This window comes from Erythrolamprus reginae, chromosome 2 (genome assembly GCF_031021105.1).
Source record: "Erythrolamprus reginae isolate rEryReg1 chromosome 2, rEryReg1.hap1, whole genome shotgun sequence".
Taxonomy (NCBI): Eukaryota; Metazoa; Chordata; class Lepidosauria; order Squamata; family Dipsadidae; genus Erythrolamprus; species Erythrolamprus reginae.
This window is the reverse complement of record NC_091951.1, coordinates 276,261,186-276,289,172: the sequence shown is the minus strand read 5'-3', so window position 1 is coordinate 276,289,172 and position 27,987 is coordinate 276,261,186. Positions and strand designations below refer to the sequence as shown.

At 39.0% G+C, this 27,987-nt stretch overlaps 1 protein-coding gene across 2 annotated transcripts in view; it reads left to right on the top strand.

Annotated features, from left to right (window-relative positions):
* Window positions 1-27,987, top strand: part of LOC139162397 (guanine nucleotide-binding protein subunit alpha-14-like) — a 55,407-nt gene that overhangs the window by 12,619 nt on the left and 14,801 nt on the right. Inside the window, exon 2 of one of the 2 annotated variants that reach the window (XM_070742708.1) lies at window positions 11,882-12,066. In XM_070742708.1, the coding sequence (XP_070598809.1) occupies window positions 11,882-12,066 (185 nt within the window). The remainder of the gene's footprint in view (window positions 1-11,881; window positions 12,067-27,987) is intronic. The other variant, XM_070742709.1, reaches the window with a different exon arrangement.

Below are 27,987 nucleotides of genomic sequence, written 5' to 3'. Positions count from 1 at the left end.
AAACTAATTCAGATCCCACTACAGGCATTTAGTTATTAATTATATGGCTGCCTCTGTGAGCTCTCTCTCTATCTCTGGAACTTTTACAGTAGAAAAATATAGTGCAGAATTAATAAAGTAGACATTAATAGTGAATGTAACTCCATCATTGCTGGATAGGAATGGAAGAGGGCAGGCATCAGACTCAGTTATAAGTTGGCTGAGATTTCCATGTAGCATCACTATGCATCATATTCACTTTCGCCAGACCCATCCTCGAATACAGCTCAACTGTTTGGAACCCATACCGCATCTCAGACATTAACACCCTCGAAAATGTCCAAATATACTTCACCAGAAGAGCCCTTCACTCCTCCACTCGAAAAAAATAATACCCTATGAAACTAAACTTACAATCCTGGGTCTAGAAAGCTTAGAACTACGATGCCTTAAACATGATCTAAGCATTGCCCACAAGATCATATGCTGCAACGTCCTGCCTGTCAATGACTACTTCAGCTTCAACCATAACAACACAAGAGCACCAACAGATTCAAACTTAATATTAACCGTTCCAAACTTGACTTTAAAAAATATGACTTTAGTAATCGAGTTGGCGAAGCGTGGAATTCATTACCGGACTCTGTAGTATCTTCCCCTAACCCCCAACATTTTACCCTTAGACTATCCACGGTTGACCTCTCCAGATTCCTAAGAGGTCAGTAAGAGGCATGCATAAGAGCAGTAGCGTGCCTTCCGTCCTCTGTCCTATTGTCTCTGCTTTATCTCCTATATCTTCTCTTCTATCCCTATATCTTTTCTTCTATTCTTTCATTGATGTATTTTATTCTTACATTTTCTCTTCTATTCTTTCTTTGATATATTTTACTTTGAGTATATCCTCTATAACCTTCATTGTGTATTGGACAAAATAAATAAATAAAAATAAATATCCTAAACTATGCTCCTGTGGACCCTGAGATATGGTGGGAATAATGCACAGAACAAGGAGACAATAATAGTAAATATAGTACTAGAAGAAAAAATAATAGTTTTCCTTTTACCATAGTTGTTTCTTGTATTACCTACAAGAGCCACCACTTCAATATTCAGACTCTTGAAAAGCATATCTATCCTGTGAAGTTGGGGAGGGAGGGTGTCTGAAAATATGATCAAGCCAGTGTTATCCAAATCCCAAGTACTGTGTATTGTGGGGCCTAGCACAACATGGAAGCACCCAGATAACCTTTTGACATTTCAGTAATCAGAGGTCTGAGGCTGCATGTTGGTGAACCCTGATATTCTGGCCTTCGGTTTAGGTTTACTTCACTGCTGAATTCCAGTAGAAAATTTGCATACAGAATAGAACTTATTATTACTAGCTTCATTAGTGATCAGTTATGCTTGCTGTACCTCCTATGATAAAGGGAAAATGTAACATCAACTAGTTTTAAGGTCTTCTGGTAGATCTCTGGAGTATTTGGAGTAGAGGGGTAGAAAATTGCACTCAATTATTTAATGTAACAGTAGCAAATTGTTTTCTCCCTTGCCTGCATGCACCATAAATTATATTGCTGAAAAGACCAATGTGAGACTTTATGTGGAAAGCATGTGGATAGAGATAATATATCTCTATATAGAGATAATTTGGACCTGGTTGCCATAACTGAGACATGGTTTAAGGATTCTAATGAATGGGAAATATCCATACCAGGATATACACTGTGTAGGAAGGATAGAATAGAGAGAAGGGGAGGTGGAATAGCCATTTATATTAAAGAAAGTCTAAAAACAACACTAATTCAAAATACGTGTCAAGATCTAGAGACTCTCTGGATTTGCATGCAAAATAAAGAAGGTTCTGTCATTAGAATTGGGGTGATCTATAGGCCTCCAGGGCAATCCGAGGAATATGACAACAAGATGGTGGATGAAATTACCCAAATGGCAGTAAAGGGAGATATTGTGGTTATGGGTGATTTCAACATGCCTGATGTTGACTGGAATATCCCCAGTGCCCTTACATGCAAAAGTAAGAATATAGTAGAGGCCTTTACAGGAGCAGCTCTGGCACAGCTGGTTAAGACACCAACTAGAGGGGAGAATATTCTAGATTTAGTTTTTACGAATGGGAATTGGGTTTCAGATGTCAAGGTGGGAGAAAATTTAGGTTGCAGTGACCATCTATGTTTGTGGTTTGATGTAAAAACTCATTGTGAGCAATCCTATAATGCAACCAAAGTATTGGATTTCAGAAAAACAAATTTTAATGCAATGGGAGAATATTTAGATAATGAATTAAAGGGGAGGGATAAAATGGCAGGAGCGAGCATCCAGTGGACTGTATTAAAAAAGGCCATCTTAAAAGCCACTGGACTGTATGTAAGACAAATAACTAAAAGTAAAAGGAAGAAGAAACCGCTATGGTTTAGCAATGATGTAAGGGCTATAGTCAATGAAAAAAAGGCTGCCTATAGGAGGTATAAAGAGTCTGGAAGTATAGCTGATAGGGAGGTATATAAAATGAGACAGAAGGAGGCGAAACAGATAATATATGCTGCTAAAGCCTCAAAAGAGGAAGAAATTGCCAAATCTGTAAAGAAGGGGGATAAAACCTTCTTCAGATATATTAATGATAAGAAGAAGAAAAACTGCGGCATCACGAAGCTTAGTACCGGGAATAATACATGCATTAATGGGAATAAGGAGATCGCTGACCATTTCAATAGCTACTTCTGTTCAGTTTTCTCAAAAGACACCTTACAAAATAATACTATAGAGGGATATAGCATTGCTTCCAGCTGTACGGATTCAGTTCCAGTGATCTTAGAAGCCGATGTCTTAGAAGAACTTGAACGATTAAAGATAAATAAGGCAATGGGTCCAGATGGCATCCACCCCAGAGTTCTTAAAGAACTCAGATCTGTCATTGCTACCCCCCTGACTGATTTGTTTAACCAATCCTTGTTAACAGGAGAAGTTCCTGAGGATTGGAAAATGGCCAGTGTTGTGCCTATTCACAAGAAGGGCAGTAGAGAAGAAGCTGGTAACTACAGGCCAGTTAGCTTGACATCAGTTGTAGTTAAAATGATGGAGACTCTACTCAAAAAGAGGATAAATCAGCACCTAAAAAACAATAACTTATTAGACCCAAATCAGCATGGCTTTACTGAAGGCAAATCATGTCAGACTAATCTCATTGATTTCTTTGACTATGTCACAAAGGTGTTGGATGAAGGTGGTGCCGTGGATATTGCCTACCTGGACTTCAGCAAAGTCTTTGATACGGTTCCACATAAAGAGCTGATAGATAAATTAGTGAAGATTGGACTTAATCCCTGGATAGTTCAATGGATTTGCAGCTGGCTGAAGCGTAGACATCAGAGAGTTATTGTTAATGGCGAGTATTCCGAGCAGAGTCAGGTTACAAGCGGTGTGCCACAAGGATCTGTTCTGGGTCCTATTCTTTTTAATATATTTGTGAGTGACATAGGGGAAGGTTTGGTAGGGAAGGTTTGCCTATTTGCCGATGACTCTAAAGTGTGCAATAGGGTTGATATTCCTGGAGGCGTCTGTAATATGGTAAATGATTTAGCTTTACTAGATAAATAGTCTAAGCAATGGAAACTGCAGTTTAATGTTTCCAAATGTAAAATAATGCACTTGGGGAAAAGGAATCCTCAATCTGAGTATTGTATTGGCAGTTCAGTGTTGGCAAATACTTCAAAAGAAAAGGATTTAGGGGTAGTGATTTCTGACAGTCTCAAAATGGGTGAACAGTGCAGTCAGGCGGTAGGGAAAGCAAGTAGGATGCTTGGCTGCATAGCTAGAGGTATAACAAGCAGGAAGAGGGAGATTATGATCCCACTATATAGAATGCTGGTGAGACCACATTTGGAATACTGTGTTCAGTTCTGGAGACCTCACCTACAAAAAGATATTGACAAAATTGAACGGGTCCAAAGACGGGCTACAAGAATGGTGGAAGGTCTTAAGCATAAAACGTATCAGGAAAGACTTCATGAACTCAATCTGTATAGTCTGGAGGACAGAAGGAAAAGGGGGGACATGATCGAAACATTTAAATATATTAAAGGGTTAAATAAGGTCCAGGAGGGAAGTGTTTTTAATAGGAAAGTGAACACAAGAACAAGGGGACACAATCTGAAGTTAGTTGGGGGAAAGATCAAAAGCAACATGAGAAAATATTATTTTACTGAAAGAGTAGTAGATCCTTGGAACAAACTTCCAGCAGATGTGGTAGATAAATCCACAGTAACCGAATTTAAACATGCCTGGGATAAACATATATCCATCCTAAGATAAAATACAGAAAATAGTATAAGGGCAGACTAGATGGACCATGAGGTCTTTTTCTGCCGTCAGACTTCTATGTTTCTATGTTTCTATGGATCATTTAGTTCAGTTCAAGCGCAAAGACAAATTCCTGGGTCTAGCAGCTTCTGTTTTTTAAAAAATTAGGTTCCGTTTGGTGGCTGCTGGGCTTAGAATAGAATACCATAGAATAGAATTTTATTGGCCAAGTGTGATTGGACACACAAGCTCTTAGTGTACATAAAAGAAAATATATGTTCGTCAAGAATCATAAGGTACAACACTTAATGATAGTCCAGGTACATATAAGCAATCAAATCATACTAGGAACCAGTCAATATAAATCGTAAATTTACAAGCAACAAAATTACAGTCATAGAGTAATTTGTGAGAGGAGATCGGTGATGGAACGATGAAAAGGTTAATAGTAAATAGTTTGACAGTGTTGAGGGAATAATTTATTTAGCAGAGTGATGATATTTGGGGAAAACCTGTTCTTGTGTCTAGTTGTTCTGGTGTGCAATGCTCTATAGCCTTGTTTTGAGGCTAGGAGTTGAAACAATTGATGTCTAGGATGTGAATATTTTCACAGTCCTCTTTTTGACGCATGCGGTAATACAGCCCTCCATGGAAGGCAGGTTGGGAGTACAGTAATTGTTTTTTCTGCAGTTCTGATTATCCTCTGAAGTCTGTGTCTGTCTTGTTGGGTTGCAAGAGGTACAAATGACAGATTCTATAATTCCTCTGTAGAACTATATTAGCCATTCCTTCTAAATGACTTGAGTGACATCTAAAAATTCCCCAACATTTTGTAAAATCCTGCTCTGTTGTTTTTGTGAAGCAATATTTGCCCTTGATTTAGCTGCACTAAATGCTAAAAAAAATCTCAAGATGATGAATACGACAAGACATTTCTACCGAAGTCCACTTGATGATGTTACCTAGGCTGGTAATGAAACATTTAGAAACTAAATGACAAGCTCAGAGGGTAAACCACTGCCAAAATTTCAAGTTGCATTAGGTACACATTATAATTAATGCTTAAAGGTCAAGAAAAATGTACAAAGGAGAAAAGGGGAGAAAAATGAAGCGAAAAGATGGGTTGCAGGAGATGGTAATGCCCCATTTTTTAATGAAAAATGATGTGAATGTGAATGTAAGGGTAATGGTGGGTGGTGATGGCAGAGGTTCTCTATATACAGGTAGTCCTTGACTTACAACCATAATTGGGTTCAAAATTTCTGTTGCTAAGCAAGACAGCTAAGTGAATTTTGCCCCATTTTACGGCCTTTCTTGCCACAGTTGTTAAGTCAATCACTACAGTTGTTAAGTGAGCAACACGGTTGTTAAGTGAATCTGGCTTCTACATTGACTTTGCTTGTGAAAAGGTCGGCAAAAGGAATCACATGAGCCCTGGACCCTGGAACCGTCATAAATACGAATCATTTGCCAAGTGGACTGAATTTTGATCACGTGACCTGGGGCATGCTGCAATAGTCGTAAGTGGGGAAAATGGCCGTAAGTCCCTTTTTTTCAGTGCTGTTGTAACTTTGAATAGTTGCTAAATGAAGGGTTGTAAGTCATGTACTAACAATGTGAATATTGCTATTTTTAAATTTGTTAAGTAAAATATTAAGAGAGGGAAACAAACATCCCATATCATGGGACCTATCAGCAGATATGGTGGCTACTTTGTTATTTTCCATACAGAGAAACCTAATCCCTTTTTGTCCAAAAGGGCTGCTTTCATTGTCCTCAGCTGAAGAATAGGGATGGTCTTGAAGCCTGCCCCCTCTTTGGCTGCCCTTTTTCTCATCCCCGGTGGCATCATCTTTCATTTCTATTTACCTTTTATGTTGTTTACCTACCAGTAATCTTATTAAATAATTACATCGATTTAAACCTTCTTAATTAAATCTTCTTCAATTGTAAATCTCTGCATCCCTTAGTATCTGGTGTTACTGTCTTATTCTCTGAAAGCTGCAGGGTCTTTTACAGTCTGTCCTCTGCTGTAGCGTTATAAGTTTAACTATATATGCAGGCATTAAATTTCAGTGAAGAATTAGAAAATTACATGTCACAGGAGGAAGATCGCTGTTAGCATAACCATTTCAGTTATCCTCCCCCAACTGCCCTAGTTGGGATATGAAAAGTAGCTTTTGTGCTTGTGGTCTGAAATTGACAGGGTTTTGATAACTATGGGAGTCTGGCTTCTTCACATTTTTATGGGAGTTGGGTCATGTCTAGACCAAACTTTCATAATCTGATATTCCTGCTGCCACTTTTCATATGTTTGACTATAAATCAGTCATGCTGGAGATAATAATGAAAATAATAGTCAGTGCATCTGTAGGATACCAGATTGTGGAAAGTTTATCTTGACAGTTTATTACAGCACTTATTTGTTAAATGGCCTTTTGACTTGAGGTTGAATGTAAGTGTTTATCTTCTGGACACCACTCTATAAAAAGCAGCATTTGATCGCAGCTGGACTTAATTTTCCCATAGGTAGATGCTTGTATGCCAAAGTTTTTCAGCTGGTTAGAAAATGCTGTGTGGAGATGTGCCATGATAGTTTTATTATGTCATTAGATGATGAATCCATAAGAATTGAGAAACAAAGGGCTTGAATGTTTGCTTGAGGTAATGAATCTTGCTCTTGATTTTAGAAGAATATGAAATAACTTCAGAGTCTATATGGATCAGCCACTGGTTACAAAAGCACCAGCAGGTTATAAATTATTCTTATTATAGTGGAGAAAATAAAGCCTTTTTGCCAGCTCTTGTGCTTCATTGGAAAATGGAAAAGGAGAACAATTGGGGATAATAATACATTGAGAAGCGGTAGCAAGAACTGATTGCTGTAAATGAATTTCTTTCAGGAAAGCCACAACAATTGCTAGATATTGAAATTGTGGGTTTAACTCTTAGACATCCAAAGTAAACACTGACTCATGGAATGATCAATTGTTGCAGATTTGTGTTTGTATTGGGATGGTGGCATTATGAGAATGAGAAAGAATATATGAGAAAGAAAAACAGGCAGGTATTTTTTTTAACTTGGTGGTTATATAATTGACACCATAATGGAAGAAAATATATGTTATAATATGATGGATGTTATCGCATATTTGTTTATATGTTACTACATATTTGTTAATGTATATATGACTATGATGATGATGCTGTTTGTACATTCTCATGTTAATGCCTTTCATCCCCTGTCCAATTGTCTTTCCTTTCTTTCACCTATCTTATATATTCTCTTCCTTTCATATATCCTCTCCTCTAAGCTCACTTTCACCCTCTTTTATATTATCATATGTCTATTTTCTTCCTATGTATTTGTGTATTGGACAAATGAATAAATAAATAAATAAATATCTTGGACACGTAGAGAGCATACTGCTCAACACAGAAAGGAAATGTATGGTATAAAACAATAAAAATATTTAAATGGGATGGCAGCATTATTTAAGCACACAGGGTTTGATGGGATTTCAATGTATTTCCTATTATGACAAATATCTTAAAATCAGTTTTATGAAAGACAGTTCAGCTGAATTATAAAGCCCAAATGAGAACAAAACCACCAGAAAGCAATGAAATGTGTTTTTGTCTCGGCAAAATGCTAAACTTGCAACTGCATCAGTTTACTTCATAATATTGATAATCATTTTCAATCAGTCAGACTAGAGCTGGAAGGGAGGTCTTCTGGTCCAACCCCCCCCCCCCCCCGCTCAAGCAGGAGTCCCTTTACCATTTCCAGCTGATGGCTGTCCAGTCTTTTCTTTAAAATCTCCAGTGATGAAGAATTTACTTCTGAATACACTAGTTAATTGTCCTCACTATTAGGAAATGTCTCCTTAATTTCAGGTTGCTTCTCTGCTTGATTAGTTTCCATCTATTGTTTCTTGTCTTACCTTCTGGTGCTTTGGAAAATAAGTTGATCCCCTCTTACTTGTGGCCGCCCCTCTAATATTGGAATACTGTACTGCTATCATGTCACCCTTAGTCCTTCTAGCTGGGCCATATCCTATTCCTGCAACTGTTCTTCATATGCTTTTGTCTCCAGGCCTTTAATCATCTTAGTTACTCTTCTTTGCACTTTTCCCCAAGTCTTAACATCTTTTTTGTAATGTGGTAACCAAAACTGGATACAGTATTCCAGGTGTGACCTTATTAAGCATTTATAAAGTATTTTACTAATATTTCATGTGATTTTGATTCCATGCCTCGGTTTATACAAGCAAAGATTGTATTAGCTTTTTTGGCTGCTGCCCCACACTGCCAACTCACTTTTAAGTGAATGTCCATTGGACTCCAAGGTCACAGTTACTGTGTAAATCCTTTCTTTTCTCCACTTTAAATTTCATGTTTTTGGGTAGGGCCCATTGTTCAAGTTTGTCAAGATCTTTTTGGATCCTAAGTTTGCCTTCTAGGGTGTTGGCTATTCCTGCCAGCTTAGTTCCATCTGCAAATATGATGAATTCTCCTTCTTTTACCTCATCTAAGACATTTATAATGATATTGAAGAGTACTGTGCCTAATTCAATTCAATTCAATTTATTAGATTTGTATGCCGCCCCTCTCCGAAGACTCGGGGCGGCTCACAACAATAATAAAAACAATATAACAGTAAACAAATCTAATATTAAAAGAAAAGACATATAAAACCCCAACAATTAAAGTTAAATTAACACATACATTCCAAACATAAAATATAAGATGGAATTTTGTAGTATCCCACCATGTACTCCCTTCCATGTAGATGTAGTAGCATTAAGGACTATTCGTTGAGGCCATTTGTCTGCCAATTTTGTCAAACAAGCTGTCAAAAGGCTGAGTTTTTATCCAATGCTTTAGTTTCTATATAGATGGCTGGTTGACTGATCGTAGAAGTGTGTTAGGCAAGACACAGAGAAACACATTCTGGCATCGGAATGGCTTTTACTTGGCAGGCAAATTGCACCAGCTCTGTTTCCTTTTCAATACTAGACCTAGTTTTACTTGTGTATTTGGGTCTTAGCAGCGATAACTTGCCAGTACTCTGCTGTTTTTTTCCTCCAAGAAAATCTGTGCCTCTCTAAATCTGTGCTCATTGCTGTTTAAATTTTTAAATTTTTATTCATTTATTTATTTTTATATTAACAAAGGGAGGGAGGGAGAAAGGGAGAGAGGGAGGAAATGACAGAGAGGGAGAGAGGAAAGATTTTTCAATAGGCTCTGCCAACTTCCCACACGAAAACTCAATGGGGAAGCCAGCGGGAATTTGGAAGTTGCTGTGGTTCCCACTGCTTTTTTGCCCAGTAATAGCCATTCTGTTTTTCTATTTAGGTAAGGAAATGTATCTGGAATGATGACCCAACTAGATAAGAGTTGTCTAGTGCAATGTTTTTCAACCAGTGCGCCGCGGACACTAGTGTGCCACGAGACATGGTCAGGTGTGCCGGGAAGCTCAGCAAGAGAGAGAAAGAGAGAGAGAGAGAAAGAGAAAGAAAGAAAGAGAGAGAGAAAGAGAAAGAAAGCAAGAGAGAGAGAGAGAAAGAGAAAGCAAGAGAGAGAGAAAGAGAAAGAAAGCAAGAGAGAGAGAGAGAGAGAAAGAGAAAGAAAGCAAGAGAGAGAGAGAAAGAAAGAGAAAGAAAGCAAGAGAGGGGGGAAAAAGAAAGAAAACGAGAGAGAAAGAAAGAGAAAGAAAGCAAGAGAGAGAGAGAGAGAGAGAGAGAGAGAAAGAGAGGCAGGGAAGGAGGGAGAGATAGAAAGAGAGCAAAAAAGAGAGGAAGGAAGGGAGAAAGAGGGATAGAGAGAGAGAGGAAGGAAGGAAGAGAGAGAAAGAAAGAGGGAGAGAAATAGAGTGAAAGGGAGGAAGAGAGAGAGAGAGAATTTTTTTTGTCCCAACTTTTTTTTAGCCCTCACACTCCCCGCCCCGCTCAAGGTGCCCCATTATTTTGTATATGTAAAAAATGTGCCGCAGCTCAAAAAAGGTTGAAAATCACTGGTCTAGTGCAGTGTTTCCCAACCTTGGCCACTTGAAGATATTTGGACTTCAACTCCCAGAATTCCCCAGCCAGCATTTGCTGGCTGGGGAATTCTGGGAGTTGAAGCCCAAATATCTTCAAGTGGCCAAGGTTGGGAAACACTGGTCTAGTGAGAGTTTAAAGTGCTACAGTAGTGCTTAAACCCAGTGACTACCTTGTTAACACAAATTAACAAATTAGCTAGATTTTCACAAGTTAATGGAGCTTCTTATATTAACCCAACCAGTGCATTATACCAATGAAACACTATGGTTTAAAAAAAACTGTTGAGAAGCTATTAAGGAGAGGTTAAAAAAGAGAAAATGAAGAGAAGCCATAGAGTTGTATAGGTGAAGTGAAAGATGAGAAGCAAAAGATAAATAATAATTTAAACTTTTAAAACATATACAGCATACGTAAAAATAACAAGTGCATGCAGAAAGAACTTGATAGAAATAGTTAGCTTCATTAATTCAATTTTAAAATTTCCTCAGTAATTTTGCAAGCCATACTGGAGACACAGACATTTTCAGATCATCTGAAGCAGTTTTTCAGTGCCTCAATATTTTCATTTGTGGTATTGAGAGAACTCTAGTGGTGGCATGGGGAAAATATTTAGGTTTTTTTTTTTTAAAAAAAGTGTACTCTTGCTGTTTCCTAAAGCACCATTCTTATAGCTTCTAATCTTTTAAAGATATAATGTACAATATCTTCTAAGTAGATTATTTAGTAACACTTTAAGAGAACATTTTATGCTAAATATATCAGTTGTAAATTTACCTGAAAAGGGGATGTTGTAACTTTTTAAAGAATTTTCTTTCCAAGGTATAGGAATGTAGGTGTGTTAGATGGATTTTCATTAACAAACTTATTCTTTCAGATTCCTGTGGATTACTGTAATATTTTCAATCCTTGCCCCTGACTTCATATATAATGACTTAAAAGCATTTAATCATATGTATGTTATTGTTTATATAAAAACTGAAATTTTGTGACAGTGCTTCAGGCCATCTCCTTTCTTACAGAATACAGATACAGTGTTCCCTCGATTTTCGCGGGTTCAAACTATACCACGGTTTTTCAAAAATATTAATTAAAAAATACTTCGTGGGTTTTTTCCCTACACCACGGTTTTTCCCACCCAATGACATCATACGTCATCGCCAAACTTTCGTCTGCCTTTAATAAATATTTTTTTAAATAAACTTTAATAAATAAACATGGTGAGTAATAATCTGAATGGTTGCTAAGGGAATGAAAAATTGCAATTTAGGGGTTTAAAGTGTTAAGGGAAGGCTTATGATACTGTTCATAGCCAAAAATAGTGTATTTACTTCCGCATCTCTACTTCGCGGAAATTCGACTTTCGCGGGCGGCCTCGGAACGCCTCCCCCTCGAAAAGTGAGGGAACACTGTACTACATTCGCTACCTTTTAGATAGGCCTATGTGTACATCAGTTGATATTAGCATGAAGGAATAAAATCTCCCTTCCATTTAAAAATTTGCCGCTTTCTCCATGTTGCTTAATTATTTCTTTCCTTTCTTGCAGGGACAGGAGAGAGTGGGAAAAGTACATTTATCAAGCAGATGAAGATAATTCATGGATCTGGCTTTTCAGAAGAAGAACGGAAAAGCTACACAAAACTGGTTTATCATAACATATATTCTGCTATGCAAGCTATGGTGAGCGCTATGGATACTTTACAAATATCATACTCATCTGAACAAACCAAGGTAAATTATTGCCCATAAATTGAAAACACTTCTGCTATTTATTGTATAATTAAGTAAAAAATGCTCTCAAACGAATCCATTCAGTCAATCTGGGTAGGGCATGATTATTTTATGTGCAGGTATGGAATAGCTGGAAATATGTAGTGATCCTATGGAATCTAACCAAGAATTTCAACCTTATGCTAAAACATGTATTATTCTACAGTGTGATGGGTTTAGGAATATGTTATGTGTACCTATACAAAAGAGGCTGCATTAAGGTCACCAGATCTGGATTGTAAAAATTTGGACCATCATTAGAAGACAGCATCTTAATACTGTAGGTTACACAGTCGGCCAGCTGTTTAGACTAGATTTGGCATTTTATCCAAATAAAATTGGATGTGGAGTAGGCAGATGTTTTGATGGTGACATCGCAGGATATAAACTGTTCCAAGTAAAGCTGTTTTTAGTATTCATTGCACCTAAGACTTTCTTTTGCCACAGTGGTTCTATTTCTAGATGCAGGTCTGTGTATATTGTGTTTTTCTCAAAAAAAAATTCTCTTCTCTTCTGCTGTTTTTGGGTATTGCAGCATCTGCTCTCCTGACCTCTTTGTCTTTCTTAAAAACAATGGTTAAATATGGGGTGTTAGGTGGCAGGTGCTTGTCTGTTTTGATTCTGAAGTCCCACAGCTTCTTCATTTTCTATTACATTTTCTATTTTGTGGCCTCACTAGTTCTGGCTTGTAGGCAAATATCTTGTAGATATTCCAGGAGCAATTGCTGGTTGGCCACACCTCTGGGGCGGGTTCTAACTTACCTTTCTGCCAGTTTGCTTCCTCCCACACTGCATGAGCAAATGCGAATCTGCAATGCTGAAAATGAAGCTTCTGTGCATGCGCAGAAGCAAAAAAAACATTAAGGTCACCAAGTTGGCAGCATCTATGGCACTGCCATTAGAGCTGTTTCAGGGGTGTGGCCAACCAGCAATTTCTCCTGGTTTGGCGAGCGGGGGGGGGGGGAGGGAATTTCCGCTACCAGTTCTATAGAACCAGTCCGAACTGACCCACCTCTGATTCCAATGGATCGTTCTTTGCCATGCTGTTGTTTATAGTCAATCTGTGCAATCTTCTTGCAACAGCTAACTAGGTAGTCCACCGTTTCTTCAGCTTCTTTGCAGAGGCAGCATTTCCTGTCTGTTGCTGTCTTCTTAATTTTGATATTGTATGTTTTTGTTATTAAGGTTTGGTCTTGTGTAGTCAGAATTACTCTCTTTGTCTCTTTTTTCAACTTTCCTGTTTTTAGCTATTGCCAAGATTTATTATTATCTGTTTTGCCTGGTAGTTCTTTATATACTGGCTACGTAAGGCTTTTGGTCTCTCCAATACTCAGTAAGCCTTCATGGTGTAGCAGCTTAATTGCATCTTTGCCACTGTTTTTCCATGTCCTTTTTTATTCTTCAACTCCCTAGTGTGCTTAAAACATTCCATGCTCATTTGTTTTCCTTGGTAAGTAGAGTCTGATATTGTCATTGTAATGGATGAAGGGTTTTATTTATAGTCATCATGTTTCTGGACTTTCTAGCTGGACCTTTTTAATTTTGCTGGAACTTAATCCACTACTCCAGCTGTATATCTAATGACTGGAATTACCAGGACTTAATGAAGCACAGTTGGCCAACACCAGCAGATGACATGGCTCCCCAAATCAACATAGGCTACGGAAACTTCACACTGGGCTTCAAGCACCTTGCTGTGTGTGCCTCTCCATTCTTCTCCATACTCTGGATCCTTGGTTTCCAAATGAGATGCAAAAGTTTCCACAGCCTGTGGGACACACTCTTCAGCCTCCTCACTGTTTGACCCGGGTGCCAGCTGCACAGGCTGCTGGCGCATCACCACATCAGCCTCTTCTCTGGTGGGATCCACCAGCAGCTGCACAAGCTACTGGCGGGACACAACAATGTACAGAATCTAGCTAGACAATGTAGTCCCGTGATGTCAAACTTAAGGCACACTTGCCACAAGTGGCACACAGAACCATATCGCTGGATATATCAGGTTCGGTGTGAATGCATTGGCCAGCCAAGTAATTTTCAGGCCACTACTGGGTCCACTGGGTGTCATGAAACAGCCTGTTTTCAGCCACTGGAAAGGGTGGGGAAGGCCCATTTTTTGCTCTCCCCAAGCTCCAAAGCCTTTCTAGGAATCTGAGAGAGTGAAACTGGCCTACTCCACGCTCACACCCGGAGGCCTTCCGGACGCCAGAAATTGCCCATTTTCAGTTGGAGAGCAGGCAATTTCTGGCCTTCGGGGGGGCTTGGGGTGTGTGTGTGGAAGGCCGTTTCCACCCTTCCCAGACTCCTAGAAAGGCTCTGGAGATTGAGGAGAGTAGAAAAAAATCAGCAATAATTTGGCAAATGGGCCATTTTCTGCTTCCGGAGGGCTTCTGCGTGGGTGGGGAAGATTAGATTAGATTTAGATTTATTGGATTTATATGCCGTTATATGCTGTTTTCACCCTCTCCAGGCTCTGAAGCCTAGAGAGTGTGAAAAATGAGCATCCCATTGTGTGATGGGGGAGGGTCACATGTGCATGCGCAGGGCATATGTAATTATGAGTGGGAGCATGCATGCACGTTTCTTTGTAACACTTCCTTTGTCTCCCATGAGATCGCTTTCCTTTAGACAGCTCACCATAGAGGAGCTGTTTAGGGATGCAATGGTCTGGCATCCTAGCAACATGGCCTACCCAGCATGTCTAGGCTTTCATCAGCAAGGTGGGAATTGATGGCAGGCCTGCTCTGGAGAGGACTTCCGTGTCTGGCATCTTATCCTACCACTGGGTCCTCAGAATTCTATGGAGACAGGTCATGTGGAAGGATTCAATTGCCTAGCACGTCTCCTGTATACAGTCCAGGTTTCATTGGCATACAACAGCCAATCATAGGTAGTTATAGGGGAACGGTGAGAGAACCTGGGGGTGGAGTTAAACGAGGGATCAACCTAGAATCTCTGAGTCGCTACAAGTGAGCTAAGTCCAACCTCCCCCTCTTTTGAATTCCATTGACCCTTATCTAACTCCTACCAGATACTGACCTTAGTTGAGAAGATTCCTGTGCATAGGCATGAGTAGCAGTAAATCAATTTAATTGGACCTTCATATGTGGACATGGTCATTCACACCTGACAATGGCTTGGAGGAAGATAATGAGAAGTTCTTTTCTGTCTGTCTCATAAGGAAGGTTTGTTAGAAGGAGATTTGGATGAGACGTAATAAAGCACTTCTTCACAGAATGCATAATCAATTGTGGGATTTGTAGCTGCAAGATGCTTTTGCATGGCTTTACGGAGAATTGATTAGTCATGATATTTCATTGTTATCTCTGAGTTGGGTGCAGTATGCCTTCAAATATACCCATTGAAGATGAATAATCACATGAGTCCATCATCTCTCGCTTGTTGCACTTCAGAAGTGTCTGAGTGGTAATTGTGAAAGCAATGTTCGTACATCACCTGACAGCATTCCAGGGTAAGTCTCATAGGAGACTCAGATTGGTTGAATGGCTAAGGTATCGGGATAGAAGCTAGGAGAACCTATTCAAGCTGTCATTTAACATGGAAGTCAGTTGGATGACCTTGGACCACAGCCAAATTGGAGTCACCACAATTCAGTATCTGTCATCTGCAACACACTGGCTGAAAAACAAAATCCCTTGTCACAACAAGTGTTGAGGAGCAAATATAGTAAAAAACAAGCAGGCCTTGGCAGTGAGGCAAATAATAAAACAACTATTATGGTTTCATAGTTTGGCTTAAATCTGGAACCTGGTTTGGAGGGACGATAGGTTTTGTTCACTCTTTTTATTAAATTTGCATTTTTAATTGGCTTTTAATTACATTGGGTTTTTTTGTATTAATTTCCTGTGGATTGCATCCTGACAGAAAAGTGTGTTCTCATATTTTTATATTAAACATTTCTTCTTTTATATATTCTCTAATCTATATTTCTAAGTATATCTGAAACAAAAAAGAATAATTTTCACCTGACATCTCACCTTAAATAACCTATTAGAATATTTTCCCCTCAAAGTTCTCTATTATTTGTTTGAATTCACTACTCTTTCTGCGCTGCAGGCGTGGAGAATTTGTAGCCCACTTGTTAATATCAAATAAAAAATGAATTAACAATGGGTTATAGCAGTGATGGCGAATCTTGTTTTGCTCAGGTGCCAAAAGGGTGCACATGAGTGAGATAGTGTGCATGGGCCTGCCCACACCCATAATGCAATGCCCTTGCTACGCATATATGCACAACCCCCTCCTGTACATGCATGCTTTCCTGAAGCCTGGGGGGAAGGGGCAAAAAATGGCCCAATGGCCCAACCGGAAGTTGAACTTCTGGTAGGCCTGTTGGGTCTGTTTTTCACCATCCACAGGCTCCGGAGGCTTTTCTGAAGCCTGGGGAGAGAAACATAGACACATAGAAGATTGAAGGCAGAAAAAGACCTCATGATCCATCTAGTCTGCCCTTATACTATTTTCTGTATTTTATCTTAGGATGGATATATGTTTATCCCAGGCATGTTTAAATTCAGTTACTGTGGATTTATCTACCACGTCTGCTGGAAGTTTGTTCCAAGGATCTACTACTCTTTCAGTAAAATAATATTTTCTCATGTTGCTTTTGATCTTTCCCCCAACTAACTTCAGATTGTGTCCCCTTGTTCTTGTGTTCACTTTCCTATTAAAAACACTTCCCTCCTGGACCTTATTTAACCCTTTAACATATTTAAATGTTTCGATCATGTCCCCCCTTTTCCTTCTGTCCTCCAGACTATACAGATTGAGTTCATTAACTCAATCAACACCCTCCGTCCCGCCCTCCAGAAGGCTGAAAATCAGCTGGCTAGCATGTACATGCTTTACAGCTTTAAAAGAGCAGATATGATTATACTTCCAACCCAGTAGAAATATACTTTCCACTATAATCTGCATTGTAAATATATTTTTTTTAAAAATTGGGCAATGTGTAAGAGTAACAAAGGGGATAATCAAAGGAACGGAAACTGATAAATCCTATAAACAGTTACTGAGGAAACGTAATGAATTTAGTTTTGGAAAAAAAAAGGTCTAAGATATCATCTTTAATGTACAATACTTTGGGGAAGGGCTGTCACATAAGGGAAAAAAAGAACTATTCTCTGTTGCCTCAAAATGCAGGATGTGGAATAATACCTTTCAGTTAGCAGCCGGCAAAGTCTGCTTCAGTCTTAGAAATAAATCACAATGGTAAGAGTTAATGCACAGTAGGAAAAAAAGTATGTGGAGGTTTTGGGCTTTAAAGAGAAGCAGAACAGCCATTTCATTTCTATTCCTGAACTGCAGAGGGAATTGGCTTGCTCCGTTATCTATAGTGCCTCTTCCAGTTCTGCAACCCTGACGTGATCGATTCCCTGCCTGTGGCCAAATCCTCCAGTGATTCCCATAACTTTGTTTTCTAGGCTGCTATCATTGCATTAAAGAAGGAGTCTAGAATAGTCAGTCTAGAGGGGAAATTGTGATAAGAAATGGCATGGGATTCAGTTCATTTCCTGATTTGTTACAACTACTGAATATTTCCCCCCTGAGGGGACATGAATTGGTTTCATAAACCTGGATGACGAGGTAGGATCAAAGAGGAAAGATTGTTATCTGTTCAAGGTGAAAGATACAACTCTGGACATATTGCACTCGTATTTTATCTATGTGGCTTCATATCCTATCTCTTACTGTAACAACTAATAAATTATAATCTGTTATAACAGCTGCTAGGTAGCAGTTGAGGAAGGAAGTAAAGTGGAGGAAGAGGAAGTAAGGAGGAGGAGGATTCAGTGAGAACAGGAATCACTTTGATTTGAAGGTAGTACAAGTCTTCCCACTGTGGGGTGACCGACACCATATTACTTTACAATCCATTCAGTTTTCTTTAATTTATCTTTCTTTGGTGCTTTGTACAGGAGTTCAAAATGGCATACATTCCATTCCTTCCTCCACTTTTCCCCTACATCAAAAACCCTGTGATGTATTCCCATGCAGGATGTAGAGAACTTGGCAGTCATTATAGCCCTAGTCTTTCTTATCGGAACTCACTAATTTGGCTTAATTATTCTCCATTGTGGAATTATTATTCCACATGGAATTATTTCCTGTGGAAAAAAAAAATACAGATATTTTGTAACAGGCAAAGGGTTCCAGTATACTGCAGCTCTAAAGCATTGACTTTGGAATTATTCCCTCAAAAGGGTTACAGATGTTTGTTTTTTCAGCTTTGCTTATGGGAAAATGTATACCCTACATCAGTGGTTCTCAACCATTCTAATACTGTGACCCCTTAATAAAGTTCCTCATGTTTTGGTGACTCCCAACCATAAGTCTAATGTCAATTCTCTCAACAGAGCTTCTAGCTGATTGGCAGAAAGGTCAGAGGGATACCTCCACTGTAAATGCTTGATTGGTCAGATTGTAAAAATATGTTCCAAGGTGCCAGAATAGAAGCTTTAGTTCCTAACACCATGGAAAAATTGTCTTTTCCCATGGTCTTAGGCGACCCCTGTGAAATGGTCGTTCGACCCCCAAAGGGGTCCCGACCCCCAGGTTGAGAACCACTGCCCTTCATGCATGTTGGATGAACACAGATGCAGAGTCTTCCCTTTCTAATTTCCACTTTCATACATTTCCAGTTCATGTGAGGGGTGCAATTCAGGATTTTGACAGAACTAAATTAATTTCCAAAACAGAATACTACAGCAAAAGAATAATCATGGAAGCCATTGAGATAGAAAAACATCCCCAAAATATGAACAAGCGTGATGATACCTCCCGCCTACCAGACATCTGGAAACCAGCCCTCATTAACAAACGTATCCCAGCCATACAAACTGAAACCAGACTCAGAACACACATTGCAAAACAACTAAGTAGCCTGCAAGCTCCAACTACTCAGGATATCACCCCCAATCCACAAACATTAACCAATCAGCATACCTCAGTTACATCAACAACCCCAGGTGTTACCCCACTGACTCACCAGGAAGCTTCAACACAGCAGGCAGCTGCTGAGCCATCAAACCATACCCACGTACCAGTATTTATAGAGGGAAGGCAGCTCAGGTCTCGCTGTGTTCGCCCTAGAACAAGGACAGAAGCACCAACCTGATGATGACAAGTGGGACCTCGTCGAAACGTCACCAGAAATCTCTGAATCCTACACGGGCAGAAACCCGAATATGCCAAGACCATCATATATATATATAATATAATATATATATATGTTCTGTCGAGCTCTCTGGTAAAATCCTCCCAAAAATGCACAGATACAATTTCAGACACACACATGTTTGAAAATTCAAAACAAGGTTCTTTATACCGAAAATGCAAATAAACAGAGCACTCTTTTTGTATAGCACAGAGCACTTGTCTCCAAACAAATTGGTAATTTGTACAAGTCCCTTATCAGTTCTGTGATACTTAGCTTGCAGCTGTGAGGCAATTCACAGTCCTTCTTTTTTCACAAAGTGAAACACACTTTGCTCTGGGTTAGTTTCAAAGCGGGGGGAAATCAGCACACAAAGATCAAAGTCAGCAAAGCAGTCATGAAACACAACGATGAGATAATCCTCCACAATGGCCAAACCCACAGGCTGCTATTTATAGCCGCCTCACTAATTACCACAGCCCCATCCAACCACAGGTGGCTTCATTTTCTTTGATAATAATCTCTCAGTTGTTGTTGCCTATGCATCGCTCTCCACATGCATGGCTGTATCATTAACTCTTGTTCTGAATCCAAGGAGGAGCTAGATAATTGATCTCCTTCTGAGCTGTCTGCCACACTCTCCTCCTCCCTGTCACTCATGTCTTTTTGGTCAGAGGAGCCTTCATCAGCAAATTCCACCGGGGGCAAAACAGGCCTGCAGCATGTGGATGTCTCCCCCACATCCACAGTCCTTGGGGCAGGAGCAGGGCCAGAGCTAACCACAACATATATATATATATATATATATATATATATATATATATATATATATATATATATATATATATATATGTGTGTCGCATGTTTTTGCTGAATTTTAAAATTAAGGGAGACTAGGATAGCACTATCTATCTATCTATCTATCTATCATATTACTTTTTAAAAAAATAACTCCTTATATGTTTATTCATAGAAATAGGTGACTTCCCTCTTTTATCGTAAGATCCATTTCAAATTCCTTTTCAGGCTTTATTTTGGCTTCCAAAGAAGTTCGTTCTTTCATTTTGTGATTTAATTACCTTATTTCTCCCCCACCCCGCCGCCATTTACCTTCCCGTCCTGTTTCCTCTGTTCTGCTGTTTCCATACTCTGGACATTCAGATTCTTAGAAGCCAAGCACTGTAATTTCCTTGCTTCTTCTGGCAAACCTCCATCACAAATTGTACAACTTTCTTCAGCCTCCCAGCTTTACTGAAACATTCTGGGATGCCCAAATTACCACACTGAAATATTCCTTGACTTACAACCATTCATTTAATGAGTGTTCGGAGTTACAACAGCCATTTTTGACACCACCATTGCAGCATCCTCTTGGTCATGTGATCAAAAATTGGATGCTTGGCAACTAGCATGTATTTATGACAGTTGCAGTGTCCCGGGCTCATATGATCTCTTTTGTGATTTTTTAAAAAAACTAAATAAATGGGGAAGACTACTTCACTTACAAACCATATCACTAACTTAACAACTTCAGTGATTTAGTTAACAATTGTGGCAAGAAAGATCATAAGATGTTACAAAATTCACTTAACAACTGTCTTGTTTAGTAACACAGATTTTTGGCTCATTTGTGTTCTGCCGGTGTGTCCCAACTGCCCGTAATTACAGGGTAATTAGTCCAGAAAGACACACACCACACGATAGAAGGAAAACCAAAAGTCTTTATCAACAGAAAAGCAGAAAAAACTCCCTTTTTAAATGTCAAAGGGATTTCCTGGTACAAACAAGGCACAGGTTAAATGCAATCCAATTTCTCACCCAGTAACTGGGAAATTGAGTCCAAATTCCAAAGTCCAGAAAGTCCACACAAAGTCTTGAACAGGGAAACAGCAAAACCACGATCTTGACAAACTATGAATCAGATAAACTTCCACGAGGCTAAATTAGCACGCTGCTCTTTTTATCTGTAGCACTAATTACAGCAGTCCCATCCAACCACAGGTGGCCTCACTTATCTCCTGTAATAATCCTTCAGTTGTTCTCTCCTATGCATCACTCTCTGCATACGTGGGTCTGTCATAAGTTCTTGTTCAGAATCCAAGGATGATAAGGAAGATTGATCTCCTCCTGGGCTGTCTGCCAAACTCCCCTCTTCCCTGTCACTCACACTTCCTTGGTCAGAGGAGACTACGTCAGCAGATTCTATTGGGAGCAAAACAGGCCTGTGGCATTTGGATGTTTCCTCCACCTCCACATTCCTTGGGGCAGGAGCTGGGCCAGAGCTAACCACAACAATTTGTGCTTATAAGTCAAGGACTAACTATAAGTATAGCACTTACCGTAGATTTATATACCACTTTACAGTGCTTTACAGCCTTCTCTAAGTAGTTTACAGAGAGTAAGCATATTGCCCCCAACAATCTGGGCCCTCATTTTACCGACCTTGGAAGGATGGAAGGCAAAATCAACCTTGAGCCAGTGAAACTCAAACTGCCAAACAGCTGGCAGCTGGCAGTCAACAGAAGTAGCCTGCAATACTGCTTTCTAACCACTGTGCTACCATGGCCACCAGAACTATCTGTACTGCAGAACCTGAAAGAGAGAAGATGGCAGCAGCAACGGTCTGGGTATGGGAAGATGAGGGGATAAATGCAGAGGTGCAATAGAGAAGGGGTTGAATAATGAAGTCAATCAATAGGGTCAATATAGAACAAAACCCAAGGCATCGTCTGTTTGGTTACTTCATTTTGCAAACAATACAAAGTGCTAACATTTATAACATAATATAAAGGAGACTGAAATAAAATAATTTTTAATTCTTTTCTAACTTAATTCAAGCCAGTTGATAAATGGTTGGTATAGGTCAGGGGTAGGCAAAGTTGGCTCTTTTATGACTTGTGGACTTCAACTCCCAGAATTCCTGGGTCAATCAGGAATTCTGGAAGTTGAAGTCCACATGTCATTGAAGAGCCAGCTTTGCCTACCCCTGGTATAAGTGAAACTGTATACATGGAACTGTAACTCAGGAAAAGCAAGATATTTCTAGTTTCTCCAGAAGTAGCTGGATTAGAAGAAATAATTAAGTCAGGCAGACAGCAGGATTTTGCTCTTTATTAAAGATGATCCAGGTGTCTACCTGGGGAAAAAATGGGAGTTGTTGCTGATTTGTAAGCTTCATTGAGCTTATAAAGCTTTTATAACCTTTATTCCTTAAAGGAGTTGCATTTATTTTGGGGGGCTTGTACCAAGATGGTGTGCTTTAATAAACGCTGGACTTTCATGAGGCCCAATGTACTTTTTCGGAATAGTTTTTGAAGCATGCAGTGTCCTAGTAATTATAACTTGTTCACACTGTTCCTTTGAAACTGGTTTCAAATTTCTAGTAACCCAGAATGCCACAAACAGATTATTCCCTGAGGTAACATATAGGTCTCACTTGCTGCCTTGGTACCCAGTTCTTTTCTGGGCACACTTCATAAACTTTGAAATGACAGATTTTTCAGCTAATCTTCAAGGACCCTTTTCTCTCAATGAGGGAAAACTTTTGTGACAACCTGAAAGAGAGGGTTTTTTTTTTTTAATGTCCGGGACTTTTTTATCAAGCAAGTTCCGGCAGGTTAGTCCTTGTGTTAAGCAAACATTTTGTTAATACTGGCACTGTTTTGACATCTAAGTAATCTGTTTGCTATATTTTCCTTTTTTTTCTATCTTAATTTATTTTCCCTTATGATGTTGCATGTTATCTTTCCCGCTTTATTTTCAGGCCTCTTGAACACTGTTTTGAGATGGCAAGTGGGATAAAAACTTTAAATAAAATGGTAGGGTTTTGTCAGTGTCGCTTATCACTTCAGCAAAAGAAGAATTTATTTATTTATCGGGAATTCAGCATGCGCTGCTTTTGACTGGTGATAATAGTAAATTAAGCATTTAGACAAGCAGATTTCTAGCAGGCTTTTGCATGATTTGGATATACGGGAACATCTTGGTCAAGTGCATTTTTCACTTCGCTCTCTCCTCAAATAGCACGGAAATGCTGTAATCAAAGAACCGATTGTGGGTGCGTCGTCTCTGCTATTACTGGATAGCAGGCATAATATCGAGCCCAGCACAGACACAGACAAAATGGCAGTGCTTAGTTACTATGGTGACCACCTTGGGTATGACTTTTCGAATAGAAATAGACTTTATAATAGAATATTTCAGTTTATGTTCCTGGAAGGAAGCAGTAGGTTTTATAAACAAGCTGCAGCTGTTTTAAGTGACAAATCACTTTACTGCAAGGTTTTTAATTGTTTGTCTTTTTCTATACATATTTTACTATAACAATTAGCTTTATGTTACAAACTTTACCATCTGTTGAATAAAAGACTGTCGTTATAATACCAATAGTAATTTATAGATTCAGACGTGCCCAAATTATGTTTGTTCGGTATGTATGTTTGTTTATAATGGGTTTTTAGGATCATGGGGTTTTATTTACTGTTGTTGTTTGACTTCTTTTTATTATTGTGCTATTGTATTGTTTTTATTATTGTAAGCCGCCCCGAGTCCTAAGGGATTGGGTGGCATATAAGTCAATAAACTAAATTAATTAAATTATATAATACTTGTAGTAATTTTATTGAAAGCTTTATGAGGTAGACCAGAGCTAGAAACAGTCTGTCAGAAGACTAGAAGTATTCTTCAATGAGTTTGGTTGTAATGCAATAATGGCATTGTGCAAGACCTGTTGTAATTTACCTCCCCTTATATTAACTTTTATCAAATAAACTAGCTTTAGAGTCCTTCCTTTTAGGACCAGATTATACCCGAGACCGCCTTCTGCCGCACGAATCCCAGCGACCAGTTAGGTCCCAAAGAGTGGGCCTTCTCCGAGTCCCGTCAACTAAACAATGTTGTTTGGCGGGACCCAGGGGAATAGCCTTCTCTGTGGTGGCACCGGCCCTCTGGAACCAACTTCCCCCAGAGATTAGAATTGCCCCTACCCTCCTTACCTTTCGTAAGCTCCTTAAAACCCACCGCTACCGTCAGGCATGGGGGAACTGAGATATTCTTTCTCCCTAGGCCTCTACAATTTATGCATGGTATGTTTGTATGTATGTTTGGTTTTATAATAAGGGTTTTTTAGTTGTTTTAGTATTGGATTATTAATGCTGTTTTTATCACTGTTGTTAGCCGCCCCGAGTCCAAGGAGAGGGACGGCATACAAATCCAATAAATAAATAAATAAATAATAAATAGTTCTGAAAATGTTAATTAAAATATTGTTATATGATTTGATCTCTCTTCATTTCTTCTTTCTCCCATTACAATCATGATGACTTCTTTAAAACTTTAACAAGCCTATTTTGTAAATACCCGAAAACATCTATTATAATTTTCTTGCCTGTAGAGATTCTTAGTCACGCAGGTCATGTTATCCCAAAGGTGCTTTTTCAGGAGGCAATTGGATTTTCTTGTTTTTTTCGTTTGAAGACGTTTCGCTTCTCATCCAAGAAGCTTCTTCAGTTCTGACTGGATAGTAGGGAATGGAAGGGTTTATATTCCTTGCAGACTTCTGGACATTTGCATCCTTTTAGAGCAGGCCTGTCAAACTCCCGAGCTACAGGCCAGATGCGTCATGTGCTGGTGACTACCACCCCCATTTTAGCGAAGGGGGAAAAGTCCCTATCTGTCACGTGAGGTTGCCCTGATAACATGAGCGTGACTTCCCTGTTTTAGAAGGTCCACCACTAAGTGCTTCAACAACTCTCTAAAAGGATGCAAATTACCAGCTGTCTACAAGAAATCTAAATCCTTCCATTCCCGACTATCCTGTTGGAGCTGATAAAGCTTCTTGGGTGAGAAGCGAAACATCTTCAAAGAAAAAAAAAGAAATTCCAGTTGCCCTGTGAATATAATTGTCTTGGTTAATAATTTATTTATTTATTCAGTTTTTTATAGCCACCCATCTCAACCAAATGAAATCTGGACAGTTTACAGTTCTAAGCACGACAGTTGTATTTCGTTTTTAATTTAATAGTTAAAAATTCAGCCAGCTTCGTTTGAATATTCTGTAAAATGGTCTTATCTGGGTCATTCTTTTGATTTATCCCTTGTATTTCCACTTTAAATGCCTTTTCTGTTTATAATCCACACTTTTTAATCCAATATTTCTGATATACTATTTCTGCATCAAGCAAAACTTGTTTCACATCTGTCATTTCTTCAACACTGGATGATTGTCTATCCATAAAAACATACATTGTTACTAATATCAATCTTCAAAGTCTCCTTTAATTTTTAAAAGCTGAAGCATTTTGTAAATTCCAATACTTATCAAAACTTTTGGTTTATATTTTAATCCCCAATAGTATCCAATTTAAATAATAATCTAATAATATATGATATGATTTACAATAGACAAAATAACTCCATTTCCCACAAAAAGCTGTTTATACAGTTAGCTCCAAAATCTTATCATAAAGGTTTCACAATTCCAAAAGTGGCACCAGTATAAATGCATTATAATCAAAAGACCTAGCATAATATTTTTTTTAATTTAAGTGCGAAATCTAGATCTTTTCAAGCCTGTCAGGTTAGTTTTATTCACAGAGTCAAATGCAAATTAAATGCTTTCATCCGCTGCCCAGTCATTTGTATAAAATTTCCAAAGTGCCTGAATTCTTCGTTCCTCAAAGTCACATTCTGACTAATGCTAAAGGAATCAGGGAGTCAGCCTAGTGTAAGTGGAAATGCCAAGTACTTTAGCAATGACGAGATTTATTTCCAGTTTAGATTCATTTCTATCATGTAACATTACTGCCAAAAGCTATGCCTGGGAATAGGTGTCACATTTTAAGAAGATCATAGTTGCTTGTTTTTTCTTTCTTTTTTTTTTTTTGAAAAAAATAATCCAAGAAATATCTTGGGATACTGACTGCTATGTCATTAAATTCAAATGCCATTAGGTGTTACTGCTTGCTTGCTTGCTTATTTATTTAATATTTTTCCTTTTGGCTTGGAGGACATCATTATATACAGTAATACTTATATGATCAGCACTGAGAAAGGAGAGGAAAAAAACCCCAAAGTAATAACAATCTGTTTCTGTTTTCTATTTAAGAGCTATACTATTTCTAAGGTACACTAAGAGCTATGTGCTTGCAGGAATTGGCCTACCTAGGTGAATTCTTTTTTCCTTGTCTTCATATATCTAATTCAGAAGTGTATTGTTACCTCCAAATTCAAGTTAGAATTTTTGTTCATCACTTTGCATATTAGGCAAACTTTTAAATGAATAGATAGGTATTTATTTGGTACTTTAAAAATATTAAATAGCAATAGGTAAGTTTTTTAAAAGCTCTTTTTAATTATAGTATTTGTGTAATCTGTGTGAAACAGTGTATTCCACTATATAATAAGGGGAGCAACCTGCTACCAGAAGTTGTGGATGTTTCAACACTGGAAGTTTTAAAGAAGAGATTGGATAACCATTGGTCTGAAATGGTATAGGGCAGTGATGGCGAAATTATGGCATTGGTGCCACAGGTGGCATGCAGAACCATATCTGCTGGCACGTGAGCTGTTGCCATAGCTCAACTCCAACATGCATGTGTGTGCTGGCCATCTAATTTTTGGCTTGCACAGAGGCTCTGGGAGGGCGCTTTTGGCTTCCAAAGAGCCTCTGGGGGGGATGGGGTAGGGCGTTTTACCTTCGTTCGTTTCCAGGGAAGCCTTTAGAGCCTGGGGAGAGCAAAACATGAGCCTACCAGGCCCACCAGAAGTTGAGAAACAGGCCATTTCCAGCTTCCATGGAGCCTCAGGGATGGGGCAGGGGAAGTTGTTTTCACTCTTCCCAGGCATTGAATTATGGGTGTGGGCACTTGTGCATGTGCGATAGCACAGTTGTATGCTCTTTCGGCATCTGAGGAAAAAAAGGTTCACCGTCACTGGTACAGGATTTCCTGCAGGGATGAAATTCAAAATTTTCCCCTACCGGTTCTGTGGGTGTGGCTTGCTGGGCGTGGCAGGGAAAGGATGCAGTGGTACCTCTACCTAAGAACGCCTCTACTTACGAACTTTTCTAGAACTGGATTTTCAAGATTTTTTTGCCTCTTCTCAAAAACCATTTTTCACTTACAAACCCAAGCCTCCGAACCTGTAACCGGAAAAGGCAGGGAGAAACCTCTGTGGGGCCTCTCTAGGAATCTCTTGGGAGGAAACAGGGCCTCCACCCTCCCTGTGGTTTCCCCAACCACACACATTATTTGCTTTTACATTGATTCCTATGGGAAAAATTGCTTCTTCTTACAAACTTCTCTATTTAAGAACCTGGTCATGGAACGAATTAAGTTCGTAAGTAGAGGTACCACTGTACTGCAAAATCTCTATTCCCACCCCACTCCTGGGGAAAGGATATTGCAAAATCTCCATTCCCACCCCACTGTGAACTACTCAAAATTTCTGCTACCGGTCAGAACCTGCTGAATTTCATTCCTGATTTCCTGCCTGATAAGAAGGTTGGACTAGAAGACCTCCAAAGTCCCTTAGAACCCTGTTATTCTGTTATTTATGTCTTCCTGGTTGTCAGGAGAGCCAGCCATTCGGAGTTCTGATTGCATAACTAATCGGAAGCAGTCCAGATCTACATCAAATAGAGCAAGGAACATGCATCTCCAAACAGCATCCCTTAGCAAAGCTATTGATGCACCATGGAAGCAATA